General features: G+C 39.3%; 1 protein-coding gene across 1 annotated transcript in view; it reads right to left on the reverse strand.

Annotated features, from left to right (window-relative positions):
- Akap13 (A-kinase anchoring protein 13) overlaps nucleotides 1-21,878 on the reverse strand; it is a 264,078-nt gene that overhangs the window by 183,535 nt on the left and 58,665 nt on the right. Inside the window, exon 2 of the mRNA XM_057755917.1 lies at nucleotides 17,576-17,619. Coding sequence (XP_057611900.1) covers nucleotides 17,576-17,608 — 33 coding nt within the window. The 5' untranslated portion in view covers nucleotides 17,609-17,619. The remainder of the gene's footprint in view (nucleotides 1-17,575; nucleotides 17,620-21,878) is intronic.

Consider the following 21,878-nt stretch of genomic DNA (forward strand, 5'->3'; position numbering starts at 1 on the left):
TAGTAGCAAAATTGGTTATGACTTAGCAACAAAATAATTTTATGGTTGGGGGCCATCACAACATGAGGAACTGTAGTAAGGGTCACGGTGTTAGGAAGGTTGAGAACCACTGCTTTAGGAGGTCAGAAATAATCAGATCATAAAAAGTAACCTTAGATTAATACAAGGAGGAGGCTGAAATGTGCATGAAGCAAGGGTGAAAAACATTGTCACACGAAGTGTGACAAGAATGGAGACAGAAAGTTCCTTTGGAAAGTGACACTTAAGCTGAAACCTGATGGCATCGAGTCAGAGAGAGCACTGCAAATGGAAGGCAAGTGCAAGCCAGCATTAAGAAGGAACAAAGCCCAGTGAGGAGACACTGACTGCAGGCAACAGGACTACATGGGGGTTTGTTTGTTCTGAGTGTGCTCTTAAACCACTAGGAGGAGAGGAGGGGCAAGCAACATAGTAACATAATTCACATCATCTAAGAATTACAGTTCCTGTGTGAGGAAAATAGTATGGACAGAAATTACAGACGAGGAAGATCACTTGGGAGGCCATCAAGAATGGTCCTAAGGGTAGATAACAGTGACAGAATCTGCCCTTACAGCCTGTGGACTCCCCCTCCCCCATGCACACATGCTGCCTTCCTATCTTTTAAAAAGAGAAACAAAACCTGATTTGAGTGCCTCAAAGCAAGGCAGTTCTCTATTCCTCCCAGCTCCTTCCTACTTGGCATGCTTTGAGTAGAACCTGCTGAAGTCCATCTGCGAAGGTATCAAGTAAACAAAGTAAAATGCCACAAAAGAAGGAGCCCCCAGTCAGTGACATGTGGGTAAATCTCTCTTCCCAGAAACCATGGCCCACAATCTTGCTACTACTTCTTGGGCAAATCTTAAAATAGCCACAGTGTAAGCGCTCCCCTTATAGCCAATGCCTGCCTGCCTGCCCTCAGGAGCAGTGAGGTCTGATCCAGGGGGAGCAGACACCAGTTCCCCAGGAAGAAAGCTGTGACCCCTGTTACAGAATTTGCACTCTAAACCACAACACCACCCCCTCTCATCAACTTTTGAGTAAAATTCATATCAACTCAGAAAGACTGGAGTTTTCTGAACTATGCCAAAGGGAAGTTGATCTCAAGAAAGAGGTAAACCATTTTTTTTTGTACCATACAACACCACAAGTTTCTGTTTTAATCCTAACGCCCAGGAATGAAGGTGAACAGCCTTTCAAAACAAGATTACAACAGCCTCTACCATGTATATGCTGATCTCAGGTCTAATGTAGTGGTTGGGAAAATTTTCCTGTGAACTTGGAAAAACTTTCAGCTTTGTGGAACATATACAGTCACTGTCACAATTACTCAGTTCTCTTTTTTTATAGCACAAAAGCAGACATGTACAACACATAAGAAAACAAGAATAGGGCTGGCAAAATAGCACATCTTAAAGGCCCCTGCCGGAACCCCACCACTCAAGTCTCACAATCTCCTCACAGACTTGTGTGTGATCCACAGAATCTACACGTTGGAGGAAGAGAACCTACTCCCACACTGGCCTCTAACTTCCACGTTCATGTTCTCTCTACAAACAACTAACTAGAAAAATAAAAGCATGACCCTGCTCATCTTTAAACTCCTTGTCTAAAAAGCTTTTGGGGGTGTATGTGAGGTGATCAATGCTGCAGCACATGCTAAGAAGAACTCTACTGCCCCAGACAAATGCTTAGGGTTTTTTATTTAGACGAAACCATGCTATGTGTTCTTTAGCAGGGACGGACACAAAACTGTACATACATTTTACTGGTTCTTGTTCCTAACCAAAACCAACAAAAAACACATGAAGAATTCATTCCTGAATGAGTAAGAGAGACTCAGACAAACAGAAAGTGCCCCAAACAGAAGCTACAGGCTAACAAAAGAGAAAGGAAATAAATAACCCAGTTTCAGAATATAAAGACTTATTAAAGAAAGTAAAACAGCACAAGTCTTTAAAAGAAGGGGGAGCTCAAGTATGAACTAAGTAGACAAAGGGTAAATCCACGCAGAGGAGGTGAACGGATGCGTACAAAGTCACAACGCTGATAAAATGACATGGCACAGTCATGGAGCAATATGCCGTGGCTTGAGCACCAGGAGCACATAAGCCAGGACCAGAGTTCCTAGTCCGATGTACACTAGACAAAGGGAAGGCAGGGAAAGGCTACATCATCTGCCATACATGGCTGGTAAAGATGATGTACGCTCATCATGACACTAACATCCATTATCCTTCAAATCTGTTTGTGGATGAGCAAGAACTTTCCCATTCTACCTCTTCTCTGTCTTGCTCTGCTTTACTTTCTTCTCTAACACTTATTATATGACTCATACATTTAACAATATACAGTGTATCGATGTCCAGAATTCTACGACAGCATATTTACCTGAGTTAAGGACATACTTGCTTTATTCAATGTTGTATCAGCCCAAAAGTGTGTCAAGTGGTTGTAAGTGTTCAATAACGTTGGCCGGATAAAAGAATTCTTAACTCCATTCTGCAAACAATCTCTTTCCCCGATGCCTACTATGGGGATAACTGGATAAGAAATCAGGAAATCTAATAAGAGTTCAGCTGAAGTCCATAAAATGACGGTTAAAAGGAAGCAAGACTCAAAAGCACTCATGATAAGGAACTGTAACAGGATCATCCCATCTATCGTACCGACTCTTAGAGGAAAAATGCTCAGACACATTCCAAGAGCCTTGGGTAAAGCAAAGCCCACTACCAACTAGCAAGCAAAGCCTTAACTTTCCTTAACAACATAAACAGAAACCCACTGAGGAATTTACTGATTTTAGTACCAACTAGGTCACTGCAGATACAGACGAGGGTTGATTTCACTGGTAGAAAATATCATACAATTTTTTTCATGTCTCTCTTTTGACAGATGATGCTCAATTAAACCCATTTATCAATCTTCTTTTAACATATTCACGTACATTCCAGTTAAACGTGTTCCTCTCTTCAGTCAGTTTAAACAATACTACTAATAATGAAGTTGCTACTACTGTCTTCAGCTTTGTCATTCTGCAACATCAAGACAGAAGCAAATGCAGATTTGTAGGCTTTGCTTCTTTGTTCTAGCGAGACAAAACCAGCAGATGGCGCCCAATTGATGTTTCTTTCTCTGTGGAAGAGAGTTCCTCCCAAATGTAAGAATTTTGAGACTTAAGATGAAATGGAAACAAAAATACAACATGTTTGGAAACCATGCATGTATGGAAGTCACGTAATGATAAGTGTCCCTAAAGAGAATGGAGTTTTAAAAGTTGTTCCAAGTTCTTTCTGTTGCTGTAACCACTCAACTTCTCAGTCTGTTTTTGTTAAACAGGCACTGCTAAACTATCTGCAGGGTGCTGGACCTAGATTTCCTGGTTTGTTTGTTTTAAAGCAACTTCTCCTCTCTCAGGACTGTTTCATAACTATGTGTAACTGCTCAAATAACTAGGTCAACACTTAAAGAGACATTCTCCCTTCTGAAACAGGATCTCCCTTCTGAAAATGCAGAAAACATAGTTGTTTATTATCATTATTATTATTTCCCTTTAGAATTTCATGGAAGGAGCTGAAAGCTACTAGGTAGCATCAGGTCTTCTTCACTCTGTACCCCTCTTCCTGGGAACAAGATACTTAGCTATATTGTTATCACGCTGTTGCTGACTGAAAGACAGCTTGGCTGTTGTACTCAGCTCTCAGTTACCTGCTATCATCCTGGGTTACTTATTATTCTTGATTCTCTTCCTTCTCCTCCAAAGTCATCAGTGAAGCTAGTTCACCAATTTCACGCTACCCTTACACACACTAGACAGTACAGAAGTTTCCATAAATCTGGTCAGGTACCCAAAAATGTAAAAATAGATATATATTGCTAACGTTACAGGGGTCGGGAGAGACCTGGTTTGAGTTGGAAAACTCTGTCCCTTGCTAGCTTCATGGTGCACCAAGTGACACAGGTGTTCTGACATTGCCTCTTCTTAAAACAGAGTAGCCATCTCGTGAAGTTATTAGGATTACAAGAAAATAGAGAAAACATCACACTATATAAGTACTAGCAGGTGTTAATCAGAGGTACATATGATTACAACTATAAAACAACATACTTTTCTGCCACTCCCTCCCACATATATATGCACAAATACATCACAACTGGAAAAAAAAATCAGTATTCCCAACGCTATACTAAGCAGAAAAACTATGGCTGGGCCTCATGTCTTCAAACATCCTTTCTCTCCCAGACAAAAAGTAAAAACACTTTTAATGTATAACCGTACCCTTAGATGTGCCAAAAATAGTAAATAGTGTCATTGAGATTTGGAAAACAGGCTTCGTGGGGCAAAAATAAACAACAGCAGACCTAAATTCTTAAGGTTTGCTGCCTGAATTCACACACACAATAAGGATGGACTAGACCATGTCAGCAAAACCTCAAAGTAGAATTTTGGAATGCCAGAGGTACCTCATAATTCTATGTTCATTAAGAGTAGGTTAAATTCATTCCTGATCTTCAAACAAATGCAAGATTTAAAAAAAAAGTCAGAAATGAACCCACAACCAGATTGGTGGGTCCCATGAACCAAAAAAGGAATGTACCATTGCCTGAGCAGTAAGATAAAACTCACATTTCCTTCTGTGGACAAAACAAAGAGAGACAGCTGAGAATTCCACCCCAGCTGCCAGATGCTCTGTATATCACATGGGGTCAGCAGTTAATCCAAACAAAGTTTTGTGGAGGGCTCCATGGATATACAAGAGCCAACAGCTCTTTCTTGGTTTAAAAAGGAGTAAACAGAGCCAGGGAGATGGGTCAGCAAGTAAGGGTGTTTTTTCTCCCAAGCCTGAAGACCTGAGCTGGATCCCACCAGTCCACATGTTAAGGGAGAGAAGTGACCCCTGCAAGTTGGCCTCTGACCTCCTCCACAGACATGCTGTGGCACTTATGCCCCCATACACACAAATTAAATAGACAAATGAATGAATGAATATATACGTAAATAATTTTTTTAAGAGCGAGAAAAAGGAAACTGGAGAGATAGATTAACAGGGGTTAAGACCACTCTGAGTTCAATTCCCAGCATCCATGCTGGATGCTGGATAGTTCACATCTGCCTGTAACTCCAGGTCTAAGGAGCCTGATGTCCTCTTCTGGCTTTTTTAGATACCTGTACCCACTTGACATCCAGCCAAACAAACACATAAATAAAAATTTTTTTATTAAAAAAAGAGAATATTAATAGTTTCATCTCAAATGACGAAGCAAATCTCAAAGAAGCAATAAAAAACTGCCGTCTTCAAACAAACACTGCTAACTTTAAGATAATAAATCTTACTCCAGTTTCTTCTTCCAAAAATAAGAAAACAATTCCTAATTCATTGCTCTGTCAGATTAGTAGAACAAGATTACTAAGAAAGCACACACAGAGAGTTCCGAGTAAATAACAGAGATACGGGATACAAGTTTGGCTAAAACTCCCATTTGTGCACTGTCAGTCCCAAGTACTCACTAAAGACCACACCGCAGAGGTCAAAACAAAGTAACACTCTGTCACTTGCTCCAGATCACAAAGTTTTCCGGCTCAGTTTCATCTCTTAACTGGTCTTCCCTTCGAGGACATAAATCTTCTAACTTCTTCAGACGATCTGGCATTTATTCACGCACGGGGTAAAGCTCTTTCCTGAGGATGACTCGGATTCTACCTGAGAATATTTAACCAAAAGCACCGTGCCTATTGTGTGCAAGGCACTGAGATTCAGAAGCACAAGTTAAACTGAAAGCAATAAAAACAAATTTCAAGTACTGCTCTCAACCCTCAAGAAACGTGTAACAGGGTAAGTGGGGAAACCCATACACAGGAGTGCACAGAGCCTTAGAGGTGTCGGTGTCAGCGGCCTGTAGAGCACAGCAGACAGAAGAGAGGCACGATGGACTCCCACAGAAGGGAAGGATATGGCAGAGCACCACACAGACAAATGCTAGGAAATTTATCCTGAAAGCTAAACGGTTTGGTGGTGGTGGTGTGTGTTGTGTGTGTGTGAGGGGAGAGGAGCGGTATTCCAAAGCAAGTAATAAACAATATATTTGGAACTCGTTTATTACCTGGCATTCTACCAACTCAGCATAGCACCGCCCATAGCTAGGAATCTTTAAACTCCCAAATGCTGATGTCAAAATACTGTGTGCATTTATGCTGTAATTTCTATAGGCTGTACACAGACAAATTAGAAAAACCTATGGCATCTGATCAGTTCTATTTGCATCATGACCTATACTGCTCCCACTGCAAAGCAGATGTGGCCTTAATTATCCATGTCCACACAAAGAATCTGTGAAAAATTCCAAAAGACATAAAAAATACTGTGAGGGGCTGGAGAGATGGCTCAGAAGTTAAGAGTACTAACTGCTCTTCCAGAGGTCCTGAGTTCAATTCCCAGCAACCACATGGTGGCTCACAACCATCTGTAATGAGATCTGGTGCCCTCTACTGGCCTATAGGATATAGGTATACATAATAAATAAATAAATATTTAAAAAGTTTACTTAAAAAAATACTGTTAAACATGATGTGAAGTACTAGCCCCAGTAACAGAGTGGTCCTCTGAAAGCCACCATTACTGGTGCTACAGTCAATAACATGCACCTTAACAAGGACTTCAAAATCTATTAACAATTTACCCAGGAAGCTGGCCTTAAGGAGAAGCTAGGTACTTGTCCTTTAGAAGTAACAACCTACCTTACAATTTTCTGTTTCTCTTTGATGGGTTGCTTTATCAGCCATGTTGGAAGACATATATCTACCCAAACTATTCCATTTAATTCACCAAGGGATTTTAAAACTATCCTTTTTGTCTGTTTGGTTCACGATTAGATTTTAGTGGGCACCAGGATTACAGGAATCTGGTTTGTGGCTCCAAACCCAGCATTCTACATGTTGGGAATGGGGTGTTTGTTCTAGAAGCTACCCTTTCTGAGGGTCCCATCAGTTCTGCCAGTATCTCTTCCTCCTGCCAATGTGAGCTTCACTGTGCCATATGTCTAGTCTTCTAAGACCACATCTCTTCTTGTAACAAGTGCTTCACAATACCTATGCTGAATGAATTAAGCATACAAAACGTAATATTTCGATCTTCAGGGGCCAGCAAGACTCCTCTTCAAGTACTAAATGGAAAGTTTAACTCCCCTCATTGCTATTTTAAAGCTTAGGAAACATAAATCTATTATAAAATGTATCCTTTAAATACTCACTGAAAACCACCTTTGTTAGTTCTAAAAATGCCACTTAAAACATAAAGGTCAAACTACTGGAAACTGATTAAAAAGCCCAACAGATGGAAACAATGTTTTTCTCTATAAAACCATACTGTGTAGCAACAGCAGATTTCCTTACATCTTCTGACACTAGTCACATAGTACTGTTATTTAAATATAATTCTCAGATCTGGCTAGATAGAGCCACCAGCCAATGAAATGTTGAAGCAGACCTACCAGAAATGTATTGTTTAGATAGATAATCCACTTAAGAAGTCAGAATGTTGATCATTCTACCATGGTAGGAACAAAATATAACCTACCTGTAAAGTGAGTCACAGACTGTTTCATCCCTGCTGTGGAAACACGTTTCCCTGGAAAGGGAGTGCGCCGTGTGTGTAGGGAGGAGAGGTCCACTAACAAGCTGGTCCTCTTTCCTACTGAAGTGACTGAGAACACGTAAGTACAGGTATCCTAAGTTCTGTGTTTCTTCTCAACTTTGATTTAGGCAAACTACATTTAAGAATAACTTTTAAAGTGGTCAAAGATTTAGGTTCCTCTCTATCTCAACACAGTACCTGCATTAGTGCTATCAGATGACGAACCTAAGGGCATTTGGACTGAGATCTGTTCTAATGATCATGAACAAGCACTTCAACCCAATGCCCAAAGTACAAATACTAGCGGGCTGGAAACAAGTCCAAAGTGGGGAAAAAATTCCAATGTGGTAGCCCTAAGTCATTCTTTGTCAACATCCAAACGCACAAAGGGTCTGGTCTTTTGAGTTCCCTTCTGTATATGGCTGGTGGGACTTCTAGATCTGAATACAAGTCCACTGGGGTGGTTGAGGGACCTTTATTAACTCACACTTGCCAGGATGTGAAGTGAAAATATTAACCACACTCTCATGCTTATTATGAAGAGCATATTAGGAAATCCATATTAACTGCAAGCCATAATACCTTTCCCCTGTTGAAGATGTCATTTTAAATAGTTTTCTTTTCCTTTGAAAACCAGACAATAACAGCTATGGATTAGCCTAATAAAAACAGCTAAAATCACTAGATATGGTTTTGTTTTGCAGAACTTAAATAAGGAAAGGCATCTAGTACTGGCTATTCTTCTTTCATAAGACTTTTTTTTTTCAATTTTCAGGATGTTTTTGTCTCATCTTAGAAGCTATTACATACAAAAATATTGGTACCAGGGGAAAAAGAGAGAAAGGACAACATAATAAACCATATTTGTTGGGGTTCTGGAAATTTGTTTTGCAATTGAAATGGCTCTTCCCCTTGAAAATCTAATAAACAGGAGTCTTATCCTAAACATAGGGTAGATAATAACTATTAACTCATGTATTACCTTGGAATCTGTCTTGGAAAAAAATTTATCTCTCATGTGTGACTATATCATCAAATTAAATATTTTAAAGAAGTTTTAAAGGTATTTGCTTTGTTGGAGGAACGCCTTTGTGTTTCCTCAAAGAGTAGATGTATTTGATGGAAACTTTCCTCCTGGCTCCAAGGCCAAAAAGTAAACTAACAGTCTTAGAGCCATAAAAAGGCAATTTGCAACAGAAGAATATGAGAAATACACCCCTACTTTCCCCCTTAAATGTGTTCTTCTGGTCATTTTATCAAATTGCCAGCATCCAATATAAACCATCTGGGAGAGTGTTTGGCACAGCAGTCTCCTCTAGAGTTACAGCTAAAAATAGCATTAACCACAGTAGACTCAAAGTCCACTGAAACACGTCAGAAACCAGTAAAGAATATTATTCTAATACAGGCAAAGCATCCGGAAATGCAGAAGCTGAATTCTAAGAAATGCCTCCATGTTCTAGTGCCTTGACCTCACTTGTTCAGGGCTTAAAACTCATCACCCTATTAAGGATGCTCTAAGTACAATGATGAAGTATCTGGCTGATTACTTCACTGAGATGGCTATTCAACTATGTTAAAAGTTGATTTAATTAGAGCATGTCTCCCACTTATTTCAAATAAAGATGGCAAACTAGTTTACATTTCTGCAGTTCATGAAGATGTCCTAACCCTTACTTGTCTGTTCCATCAGTGCTCTATTCAAACATTCCTCTCCTTCCGTCTTCCAATCGCTACATTTCTTAGTCCATTCATTCAGATTCGAACCCTACAACTTCTGTTTGCATGCTTAAAGTCAAATCAGCTCACGTCCTGTCCCCTTCACACTGACTGAAAAGTCTGCCACCTGATGAGCTCTGTCCTAAGTTGAGACTATAAGCAATCCCTTCAGTCTCTTTATTGCAGAGTCTGCTCACTCTTCTAGAAGACAAAACTCAACAGTCTCTAAAACACAATAATTCCCACAGCTCATGAAATCACTCCCCAGGCTTAGACTTTCTCGAAAGCCATTCCCACATGAAGAGCTAACTGCAAGAATGTACTTGGTGTAAAGTAGTAAAGATATATTCACATTCATATTCATTTTCTACCACCACCCCATATAAACTAAAGAATTCATTCAAAGTCTCCCGATTCTTGACACCTGTACCTACTGCTTCCTTGTACCTTGGGTCTAAGAGGCAACAAAGACCTTTTCCATCTTCTTTCAACAACCAAAAACCTGGCTTCCTTTTTAGCTGTTAGTCTAGAGGAGGATTTGTTTACTGTTACTAGTGATAAGTTGTTAAATCAAGTAGTACTTAGTTGTGGAGCACATAGTAAGGTCCAGCTGTTTTATTAAACACCACCAACCTTTCTTTTATGCGCTTGGCTTTCCTTTGACTGTCTGACAATATCTCTTACTCCTTACTGTCCCGGTAAGGCCATACTTTTATTCTTTATAGCATGAAGACCAAAGTTCACATGTACTGTGCTCATAAAACACTTAGCAATTGCTGGGCATGGTGGTGCACACCTTTAATCCCAGCACTTGAGAGGAAGCAAGGGAATCTCTCTCAGCTCAAAGCCTGTCTGATCTATAAAGGGAGTTTCAGGCCAGTCAGGCCTACACACACACACACACACACACACACACACACACACACACACACACCTCAAAGGAAGCAGTTGTTCAATCTAAATGATGCAAATTTCATAATTTTTCTAATTTAATCTGAACTGTTTTCGTTTACTCTACAACCACTCACTACTGCATCCATGTTAGGTATGGTTGTTACGGCTCAGTTGGGAACAACATTTGTTAAGAACCAGATGCAAGAAGCTGGAGAGAGAGCTCAGCAGATAAGACCACGTGCTGCTCTTCCAGAGGATGTGTTTGGTTCCTAGCACCTGTGAGGTGATTCACAACTATCTATGACTCTAATGTAAGGAAATCTGGCATCTTCTTCTGGCTTCTGTGAACACCAGATATGCACATGCTGTAATCCTTATATGTAGGCAAAACACTCACACACATAAAAACTAAGAAAAAAAGAATCTGGTATACAAAGATAAAGATAATGTTTTGTTCAAACCTCAAGTAATGTGTTATTTACAATGAGCGCTCTATTGATATCAGTGCTTGTTTTCTTTCTATTGTTGTGACCAAACACCTGAAAAGAAGCAACTTGAGGGCAGAAGGATTTATTCTGGCTCAAAGTTTAGGGAGGCAAAGTTCATTGTGACTGACAAGGCATGCACCAAGTAACTCCACAGCAGTGGGAGCATGGGAAAGCTTGCTCATCTCAACAGACTATGTCATGGACACACTGGGGCCTATATGTGAGGCTAGCCCCTTACGACATGCATTCCAGTGACCTACTTCCTCCAGCTAAGTTCCACCCTACAAAGATTCTACAGTTTCTCAGAACAGAACACCTGAACAGACCACCCGCTGGGATCATATATTCAAACACATGAACCTGTGGCAGACAGTTCACATTCAAACAAGAATTTGAAGATATACCTGACAGAGAAAAAGGTGCCCCAATTTGGGAAAGTCTAATATGCAAAAGGTGCTTCCAAACCAGAGACAACATTAGATGAAAAAAATGAGCAACTTTTCATACCATCTTATGAGGCTTAATTTTACTGGAACAGATAAATTCACTATCTTAATCAAGAAACCAAAGTTAATTCTCCAATAATTAGACATGAATGAATAAAGCAAGCTGGAAGGGGTGGTACACACCTTTAATCCCAGTACTGAGGAGGCAGAGGCAAACACATATCCCTGAGTTCCAGGACGGCCTGGTCTACACAGTGAGATGTTACCTCAAAACAACAACAAAGAGAAGAAAGTTACCAAAAGACATTGTTTATGTAGTACTATAAAATCACAAGAAAAACATCACCAAAACCCTACCCGCTAAAATACACAGCTTATGTTTTTTATAAATACCAATATAAAAAGAGTACTTCTTCACGATTAAGAAACTGAGATATAACTACACTGTAACACCATTGGAAATCCAGAGCTGGGAGGAGAGAGCTAAGAAAACTCTGGGTTAGTCAAGGAAACTTGGATGTATGATGTGGGATTCCCCTCTGTGGCTGTGATTACCATTAATGAATAATGAAACTGCTTTGGCCTATAGCAGGGCAGAACTTAGCTAGGCAGAGAAAACTAAACTGAATGCTGGAAGAAAGAAGGCAGAGTGAGTCACATTCCATGGAGCCGCAAGAGGAGAAAGACACAGCTAGGTGGAACCTTGCCAGTAGGCCATGAGCCTTGTGAAAAAATATAAAATAATAGAAATGTGTTAATTTAAAATGTAAGAGCTTGCTAGGACAAGCAGGGATTTAATTGATACATTTTCTGTATGGTCATCGTGAGTCTGGGTGGCTGGGAAACAAACAAGCAGCTTCCTACTACAGATACAGACTTATATTACCTCGCATTGCATCGATATTGTAATGCCTGTTTTTGTTCATTGTACTAGGTTATGAAAGAGAATATCCTAGATATGAGGAAATATATGCTGAAATATGTAAACGAATGGGATACTATCAACTTTCAAATGGCTCAAAACACAAAATATAAACAATGTAAATGGTAAGCAGATGATACTTAAACAGATGAATAAAAGTTAATATCACTGTGATTTATAGTTTAATCTTATTTCAAATGAAATAATTAAAAATTTAAAAATTAAATATAAGATTAAACTTGAGTTAGTTAAAAGACAAAAGAACTTTGTAAGTGTTGTAAGATTTTCATGGTTTATGGAACAGCTGTGGATTATCACAACCACAGAAGAAAGAAAATGGATTTGAAAAAGCCCCACCCTTCCCACTTACTAATGAGCCATCCTGAACGTTTGTTTTTCTACCATCACAACTGCGCTGTGAGAGCCAAATGGCATAAGTCTGGCATGCCTTTAAAACTGTAAGGTACTGTCTAAGCATGCTCTATTGTTTTTTTTTGTTTGTTTGTTTTTTTAAGGAGTTGCTATCTAGAAAAATTACCACAAATACCAGTGGTATTCAAAGAAATAAGATAGTGAAATGACTATACTAAATGGTTGCATCAACTACCACTTAGGTTCACAAATGGATTAACAAACTTTGCAAATGTTTTTCCTTTATGTTTTAGTTATTAATAACTCTTCTGTTACTCTGACAAAAATACATGACAGATGAAACTTAAAAGATTTATTTCAGCCCATGGCTTAAGAAGAAATTCAGTTCATAAAGGTTGCAAGACCATGTGGCAGCTGGCCACTTTTGTCCCGTCAGGGAGCAGAGAGAAATAAATGGTGGTCATGCTTGCTCCTTTTTATTCAGCCTAGATCAACCCACGGGTATCATACCACACACATTATGGGTGAGCCCTCCTCAGTTAAATATCTCACAGACACATCTAGAGGCTCGTCTCCTAAACCCTGTCACATCGAAAATCAAGATTAAACACCACAAAAACTGGGCAATTGAAGAAAGCTGGGAGTGAGAGCAGTGACCCTCCCCAAGGAAAAGCACACCAACTACTTAACCAATGCCAAACAGCCCTGAAAACATAATATAAATAACATATATGTACCAATAAGGTTATATTTAGAAATATAAATGCACACACACACACACACACACACACACACACACACACATGAATGCAATAACAACTAGTGAAAAAAAGAGATCATGAACTTGAAGCAGCAGAAAAGGGTATACTGGAAGGTTTGGAGAGAAGAAAAGGTGAAAAATGTTGTAATTATATTAATCTTAGAGAGAGATTAACCACCCAAAGTAACTGAAAGAACTTTTCAAAAGCAGAATCTCTACTACATTGTCCTAAGTTAAATGAGAGCCTTATCTGCTACAGTGTTGACCCTTAGTTCAAAAGTATCAACAACACTGACTTCAGTGATAAGAAAGACAAATTATTTTTTTTTTTCTCAAATGTGTAGTTCAAAATACATATGCTTAAAGTACCTACCAATCCAGGCTGCTCAAGCCCATTACATGCTCATTAAGATAGAGCCCAGCATTCTAAGAGACTCCGGTTGTTACCAGATTAGCTTTTAGGGCATATGAAGACAGGTCCTGTCCTTCCGTGTAAGGGATGATGGGTGCAGGGAGATTACCCAAGGGTTTGTGATAGCCTACAAAATCTAGCTTTCCCCTTATTCCCTACATTTCTAACCGCATCCACAGAAGACTGGACCTTCCCAGTCTGAGTGTTCACTAAGTCCAAGCACTGTCTGCTTTTCCTTCATGTCATCAAGCCAGTTTCACACAGAGTTTCTGCACTGGTTCCTTGGAAGAAATTCCTATCACCTATTCCCGCGGCCACCCAGGTTTCTGCTTCAGTGAAAAGGCCCTCAGGCTTTCTCTGACACTTAGCCCAAAAGAGCACCTAGGCGGCACCATCACACCCTCTGCGTTTATTTTCACAAAACATCCTTTCTTCGTTAAAACAGCCTCTGCATCAACTGTCTTCCTCTCACGGTAACGTTAAGTGCCAAGAGGCCTTCTGTTTCATTTGTGTCTAAATCTCCAACGTCAGGAACAAGTGCTGGGACAAAGATGACACCTGAATTAAAATTTTTTAATTTCCCCAGCTCTAGCCCAATCTTTACTTCTAATCCTGATGTGTGACTGAAATTAATTATTTCAGGAATAAAATGCTAGAGGCTCAAATATTAATTCATAGGCATGCCCAAACTTTTGACCTTGTTACACTGTCTCTCATTTTCACTCTCAATATACTATCAAGATCATCATACAGAAAAGGATATTCCTAAACTTTTCAGCTTTTAATCACCTCCACTCGACAGACCCTACACACATCTTATAATCTATCTGGCAACAATAAATATTTTTGTGGAGGTGCAAGAAAAACATCACCTACTAATGTAATTTCCTTCTCTAGCATGAGGTGGTGCTCACGCAAGAATTAGACGTGAGGAAAGCACACACACACTTAGCAACTGGTCTTCGAAGTTCCAACCCAGTGACTCTACATTACAAGAAATAATTATGCATTAAGGCAGCCTCATCTAAATTATTTCGCAATACAAGCATCTATATACTGTACAACTCTTATTTTGAGGTAGGGCCTCACTCAGTAACCGAGGCAGGCCTCAAACACATGGTGATCTCTCTGCCTCAGTCTCATGACTGTTGGGTTATAGTTGTGTACACCATGCCTGGCTCACATTTTTTAACTATTGCAAATTATTTTGTATGAGACTCTACTCAACTAGGTAAACTAATTATCTGAAGTCCATTCTATTTCTCTAGCTTAGGGATTAAAGTCCTCAGGATTGTTCTCCTTCTTTCACAGCAGTTTTCTCTCCTCTGCTCATGACACCCCAGGAGACCTAAATATGTAATTTAAAAGAAAACTTCAACATAATTGTACAGAAAGGTTTTGTGTGTCAACTTGACACAAGCTAGAATCACCAGAGAGAAAAGAGCCTCAGCTGAGGAATTGCCTCCTTGAGATCCAGCTGTAAGGCATTTTCTCATTTTGTGATGCATTGGGGAAGGTCCAGCCCATGGTTGGCAGTAGCATCCCTGGGCAAGTGGTCCTGGGTTCTATAAGAAAGGAGGCCGGTAAACAGCACCCCTCCATGGCCTCTGCACTGCCTCCAAGTTCCTGCCCTATTTGAGATCCTGTTCTGACTTCCTTCAGTGGAAATATTAGTCAGATAAACCCTTTCCTCCCCAAATTGTCTTTTGGTCATGGTGTTTTATCACAGCAATAGAAACCCTACCAAAAACAATCATCTTTGACCTTTTGCTCAATTCTGACTGCCATACAACACCTACTTGTCTTAATTCAGTTCACTGAGAATGGAATATACTGTTACCTTTTTTAAAAGACATAAAAGTATAACTGCTGACAGACATATTTGTAAGCTGCTGACAGACATATTTGTAAGCTGAGGCTTAGGGCATTCTTCTGTAGAGCCTATTCAATTCCTTTACACATATTATACATATATATGATATCATATATACCGTGCTTGAGTCCTGCATCTCAAAGGAAATCGTGCTTTTGCTTATTGTTCTCCCCAACCCTGTGTGTGTGTGTGTGTGTATACACATGTACATATGAATGTATGAGGTCAGAAATCAAAGTCTGGCCTCTTTCCTATCACTATCTACATGTTTTTGAGACAGTCACTCATTGACTCTGCACAGTAAGCTCCCAGGACCTTTCTGTCTCCACTTCCCAGCCATGCCTGGCCTTTTACCTATGTGTTGGCGATCTGAACTCAGGCCCTCATACTTTACCTACTGAGCCATCTCTCTCACCCCCAGAATGAAACTTTTTAAAATTTAACATGTTTATAGTGCTTTCTGACTCATCTGGAAAATAGCCTCAAATCAAAGCTATGCTAATGACAACATGTTCTGACCTCAGTCTCCTTATGTCTAAGATAAAATGGGCAAAGCAGATAATTCCCAAGTGCTTATTTATTCTATAAATATTCTACAGCTGGGACGGTTCATGATAGTAAGGTCAGAAGGATTTTTACTTCATCTTTTCCTCACTATTTTCTCTTTCACAATTATTTACAAAACTACAAACTAAATTTTATACATACATACATACATACATATATACATTGAACAGGGCAGAGAAGATCAAGTCTCACTTTGTAGTCTTGACTGGCCTAGAATTCCCTATATAAATCAAGATGCTGCAAGGCATCTTCAAATTTCTGACTCTCCTCACTGTCTCACTTTTAACAATCCTATCTATCATGGGGGCTGAATTCAACAATTAAGAGCATTGGCTATTCTTGCTGAAGACCCAAGTTCAATCCCCAGCACCCACATATCAGCTCATAATCACCCATAACTTCAGTTCCAGGGAATCCACTGCTCTCTTTTTACCTCAGTAGCCAGGCATGAAACATAGGGCACGTACATGCAAACAAAAACACTCTTACACATAAAAATGAAACTAATAATTTCTAAAGGAACCAAATGAAATTAGGCATGCTGGTACACACCTTTAACCCCAGCACTCAAGAAAAATCTCTGTGAGTTCAGGCCAGCTAGGTCTACAAAGTAAATTCCATGCCAGCCAAGACTAGACAAAGAAACCTAGTCAAAAAAAAAAAAAAATACTACAATGGGTAGTGGGTCATACAAACAATCCTGGATAATCTCCCCTCTCAAGATCTACAATTCAATCTGTTACGATAAATCTCTGTTGCTGTACAAATATAATCATAGTTTATGGGTTAAGATAAAGAAATTCAAATCCTGTTACAGAGGACTTCTACTAGACTCCAAACCACTACAACACAAAGCCCCAGGGCCTCTTGCAGTTCTGGCTGCCTCCTCACCCACACATACTTTTTCCCCAGCCTGATGGAGTCAATTCATTTCTACAGCAATAAGAAAAAAACTCTATCTAGAATTCACCTTATTCAGCCTGGATTTGTGCGTCTAGTCATTTCACCTTACAATGCCCTTATTTTATTTACGGAACTGATGTGCCTGCTTTAGCCAGAGTCCTAAGGTAAGTAGTATTTTGGCCAAGGGCACACAGTGTCACATAGCTGTAACTGTGTGCCATAGCTGCAGGGTACCTTAAAGGGCAGGTGAAGATCTCCATCCTGTTTTTACAGAAATGCTCTCCAGGTGAAAGTAAAAGAGAGCATAGGACCACTGAGGGCAATCTGTGCCACAGGTGCAAACTATCACACTGACTGGAGGACTTCAAACAGTAAAGTGCCATGAACATATTAGTCATCTACATGACTTACCAAATCAAGCTTAATTTCAAAAGTGTGTGTGTATGTGTGTATGTATCAGTAAAGCTGTGGTATATACCGCTTTTCTAATTTCTACTGCTTGAGACTTCAAGTTGATTATAAGTAAACAAACACAGATAACCATAAATCAAAATAAAGCACATTACTCACATATAATGGAGCTTGCTGTGGACTAAGTTTCATGACCCAAGACACTGAAACAAAAAGAAGAAATAGATGAGAATAAAAATCAAAGTTGTTAGCAAAAACATATATTAAAAAAAATACCACCTAAAAGTTGTAGATGTCACCCATGGGACTGTGAGTAAAACCCTAAGTCTGAGTGATGTATACTCAGAGATATAAGAAAGAAGAGAGAAGACCAAAGATTGCAGAATACTTGTATTATAGTCTTTTCAGAAGGGGTGAATTTTTTTTTCTTGCTGATTTTTTTTATTAATTAATTAATTTAATTATTAAAGATTTCTGCCTCTTCCCCGACACCACCTCCCATTCCCTCCCCCTCCCCCAATCAAGTCTTCCTTCCTCCTCAGCCCAAAGAGCAAGCAGGTTTCTCTGCCCTGTGGGAGGTCCAAGGACCACCCACCTCCATCCAGGTCTATTAAGGTGAGCATCCAAACTACCTGGGCTCCCACAAAGCCATTACATGCAATAGGATCAAGAACCCATTGCCATTGTTCTTCAGTTCTCAGTAGTCCTCATTGTCCATTATGTTCAGCGAGACCGGTTTTGTCCCATGCTTTTTCAGTCCCCGGCCAGCTGGCCTTGGTGAGTTCCCGATAGAACATCAGAAGGGGTGAATTTTAAGATTGAAAAGGTGCAGCTTCACAGTGACATCACAGCTCAATTTTCACATGACAGCCTAAGCCCATGAAAACTGCTTGCCAGTGGATGTCCCCAACTTTGGAATGAAAGGAGGTAACTGAGGACCACTAAAGCTTTCTTGAAAAGGGAGGTTATAGTTTGCTCTTTACAGCTAAAATTAATGGTCAAATTTCCAAGTCATTTCTGTACCTGAATTTTCACCATATTAAAAAGAAATCAAAGAACTTTATAGGCTTCTAGGATTATATATTTTTTAAATTAAGTAACATACTCAGACGACACCAATAGACACACTAAGATAGAAGGGGTAAAGCTCACAAGGACTCAACCCTAGACAAAGAATGCTGAAACATGAGAAATAAGTTTTCCCCAGGGAAGAGAGCACTGATTAGCTATCCACTACCAAATGGTCAGTCCTGGAAACATATAAACATATTCATACAAGTAACATTATATGAAATGAGAAGGTTGTATTTATATATTTAGGAATACACGCATATACCAATATCAATAATTAAAGAAAAAGAGGACATGAATTTGAAAGAGAGCAAGAGAAGTACACAGGAACTGCTAAGGGAAGAAAAGGGATGGGGAGAAGTGACAGAATTATAATTTCAAAGATATAAAAAATATAAAAGGTTAAAAAAAAGAGTATCATACTCTTAAAAGTTTGGCTTGGTAATTTCACAGGGGCGTCAGAACAGCAGGTCCTCTGCCAAATACTCTGACCTTGAACAGACACTGACCTACCTCACTACAGTTGAGAAGACCAAAATGACTTCATTAACATTTCATCTGAAGCTTTTTTTATTCATAACAGATAAATAAAGACACATACTAGCCCATAACATCAGCAGTTCAAAAACATTCACCGAGTGAAAAGCAGCAGGTGAACTATCACCATGAAGTCTGACAGATTTCAGAAGCCCAACAATAAAACTGGAATCCAAACAGCATAAAATTAGAGGTTAAAAGCCTAATGTTGAGAACAAAAGACATTTTTGTGATCATGAACAATCTAAACACACCTCTCAAACATCTCGGAGACCTGCCACAGATCAAGTTCTCTGTGTGTGCATGCGTGAGCGACAGAAAGATTAGGGTTCACCCCAAAAGAGACCAACATAGACTGGTGGTGGGGAGTTCTACTATTGAGCTCCTAGAACTAAATCCTCCCCAGTCAGTTTCATGCCACAGGTGGGCTCCCCCATGTTTAAAGGAGCACCTTGCATTGCCTTCCTTACTCATTCCCTAGCTCTTTCCTCTATACCTGTCTTCATTTAATGACTTTGTACTTAGAAGTACTAAAATCACTGAAATCACTGAAAACCAAGATCACAAACGAATCAGCTCTTTTTAGTAGAAAAAAGTCAAGTACATGTCAAGCAATCATATTCAAATAGTAAATGCAGATTAAAAAGAAAGGTTAGGGGCTGGAATGATGGCTCAATAATTAAGAACACAACCATATCCACTGCTTACAACTGCCTTTAACTCCAGCCCCAGAAGACCCAATGACTTCTTGTGGCATCTCTGAGCAACTGCACTCAAATGCACATAAATCTGCAGAAGTTAAAAAAAAAAAAATAAATAAAACTTACCTTTTAAAAGAGAAATATTAGCTAGGAGGTAGTGGCACAAGCCTTTAATCTCAACACTTGGGAGGCAGAGGCAGGTGGATCTCTGTGAGTTTGAGGCCAGCCTGGTCTACAAGAGCTAGTTTCAGGGCAGGCCCCAAAGCTACAGAGAAACCCTGTCTTGAAAAACCAAAAGTAAAAAAGAAATATTGATGGGCTTGAATACCTTTTCAGTGTATTAAATATTCATTTAATTTTAATTTGCTAGCCTTTTAATTGGTTCTTCAGATCCCGTTTAGACTCGCCTGGGACACAGAATTGGAACATATAAATTTATGAGTCAGTGTGCCTTGATTAACTTATGAAGTGGTTCTGCCATTGCACACAGTCAAAAATGCCAGTTACACTGACAAAGAAATTAATACTTTGGCAACCCATAAGAACTGGCAGCATCTGTGATGAAAAAGCTGTGTGACTCACAGCCATCTATGCTTCATGATTTGCTAAGAAAGAAAATAAATTGCTGGCTTCTACATCAACTTCTTGATGTGGCTCCATCATACTGGATGAAAGTCACATAACGTAAGGGCAGGCTGATGCCATCAGACTGTGTAGAGTTACACACTCATCTGAACACACCACATAACCAGCCATGTACACGCCGCTCCAACAAGGATTAAAGAGAGATGACAAAGTGTCTGCCTTCCCACACTTTCCAAAGAGTCAGATCACTGTTACATTGCCAATACGGGACAGCAAACAAATCCATGTGTCAAAAAGAATCACAGTAATGATCAGACGGCTCCAGGGAAGGGCTGGTAGACTGGATGACTTTCAGGCTTCTTAAATGCTGACACACAAGAAGAGTGAAACTAATTTTCACAGTGCTTTATTTTTGATGTTTTATTCCTTTTCCACATAGGATATTATTTTTCCTATTTCGATGATCCAAAGACTCAATTATTTAACACCAAGGGCATAAAGGGAATAGCACAAATCTGCTGGATACTAACATAGAGGTTTTCTCCCCATGTCATCAACTCAAGTCTTTGTCAACAAGATTTGCTGAATCCTCTGAAAAGGACACTTAGTGAAATGTGTTATTTACATCTAATAATGTCATCAAGCAATGTTAAGAAGGAACCTTTTACAATGTCTTCCTTAGCCAGTAACCTAAAGCTAGTCACAGATTCAAATGAGCAGCCTTCAGATAACAGCCAATACAGAGAAGTACAAATAGCAAAAGCTGCCAAACATTTGAAAGACTAAGAGGAGACACCAAAATTTAGTTTTAAAGATATGGTGTTATGAAGTCTAGTCAACAAATTCACAACTCTGTAAAACTACCTAGAGTTGAAATGAGTCATAAATCTGGTGGGTGTGAAATTAAGCAGAATGACAGTAATCAAGGCTTTTGTTCTTCCCACTTTATTTTATAAAGTGGAAGGAACACAAATTTCCTATTTTATTGCTATATAAAAGTGGCATATTCACTTTATGCCAAGACAAGACTCATCAATCACTAATACCTCCTTTTTAAAGTCAGTCAGGGACCTGAACCTGGGAGACATACTGCCTACACTTACAGTGGGTTTTCCCTCTTTACTAATGAACTTTACAGACAATTAAAAATGAGAATGTATGTACCTATACATATATTAATATAAAAAGACTACCCTAAGCCGATAATAAAGCATTTCTGAAGTCCGCGAGAGGTATTTCATAGGTTTGACATTATTTCACTGTACACTTTCTAGTACCTATAAACCTGGTGATCTCAGCTCACTGACTGGGAACTACCTAAATTCTACTGATGTTGTTTTAAAACAAAATACCTTCCACATCTGCCCTAAGTCCTAGCAGGAAAGGACAGCAATTAAGAACTCACACAAGTATACTTAGAGGATTTCTGTTGTCAGAGTTCCTCCATTACAGATTATGCTTCAAATAAATTCTTCTAGCCAAAGACTCTACTAAAGACTAAAAAAAGACTAAAGCTATACCCAATTCTTAGAACTCATTAAACATTGCTGTAGAAGTAAGCATGAGAA

The sequence above is a fragment of the Chionomys nivalis genome, chromosome 23, assembly GCF_950005125.1.
Source record: "Chionomys nivalis chromosome 23, mChiNiv1.1, whole genome shotgun sequence".
Taxonomy (NCBI): domain Eukaryota; kingdom Metazoa; phylum Chordata; class Mammalia; order Rodentia; family Cricetidae; genus Chionomys; species Chionomys nivalis.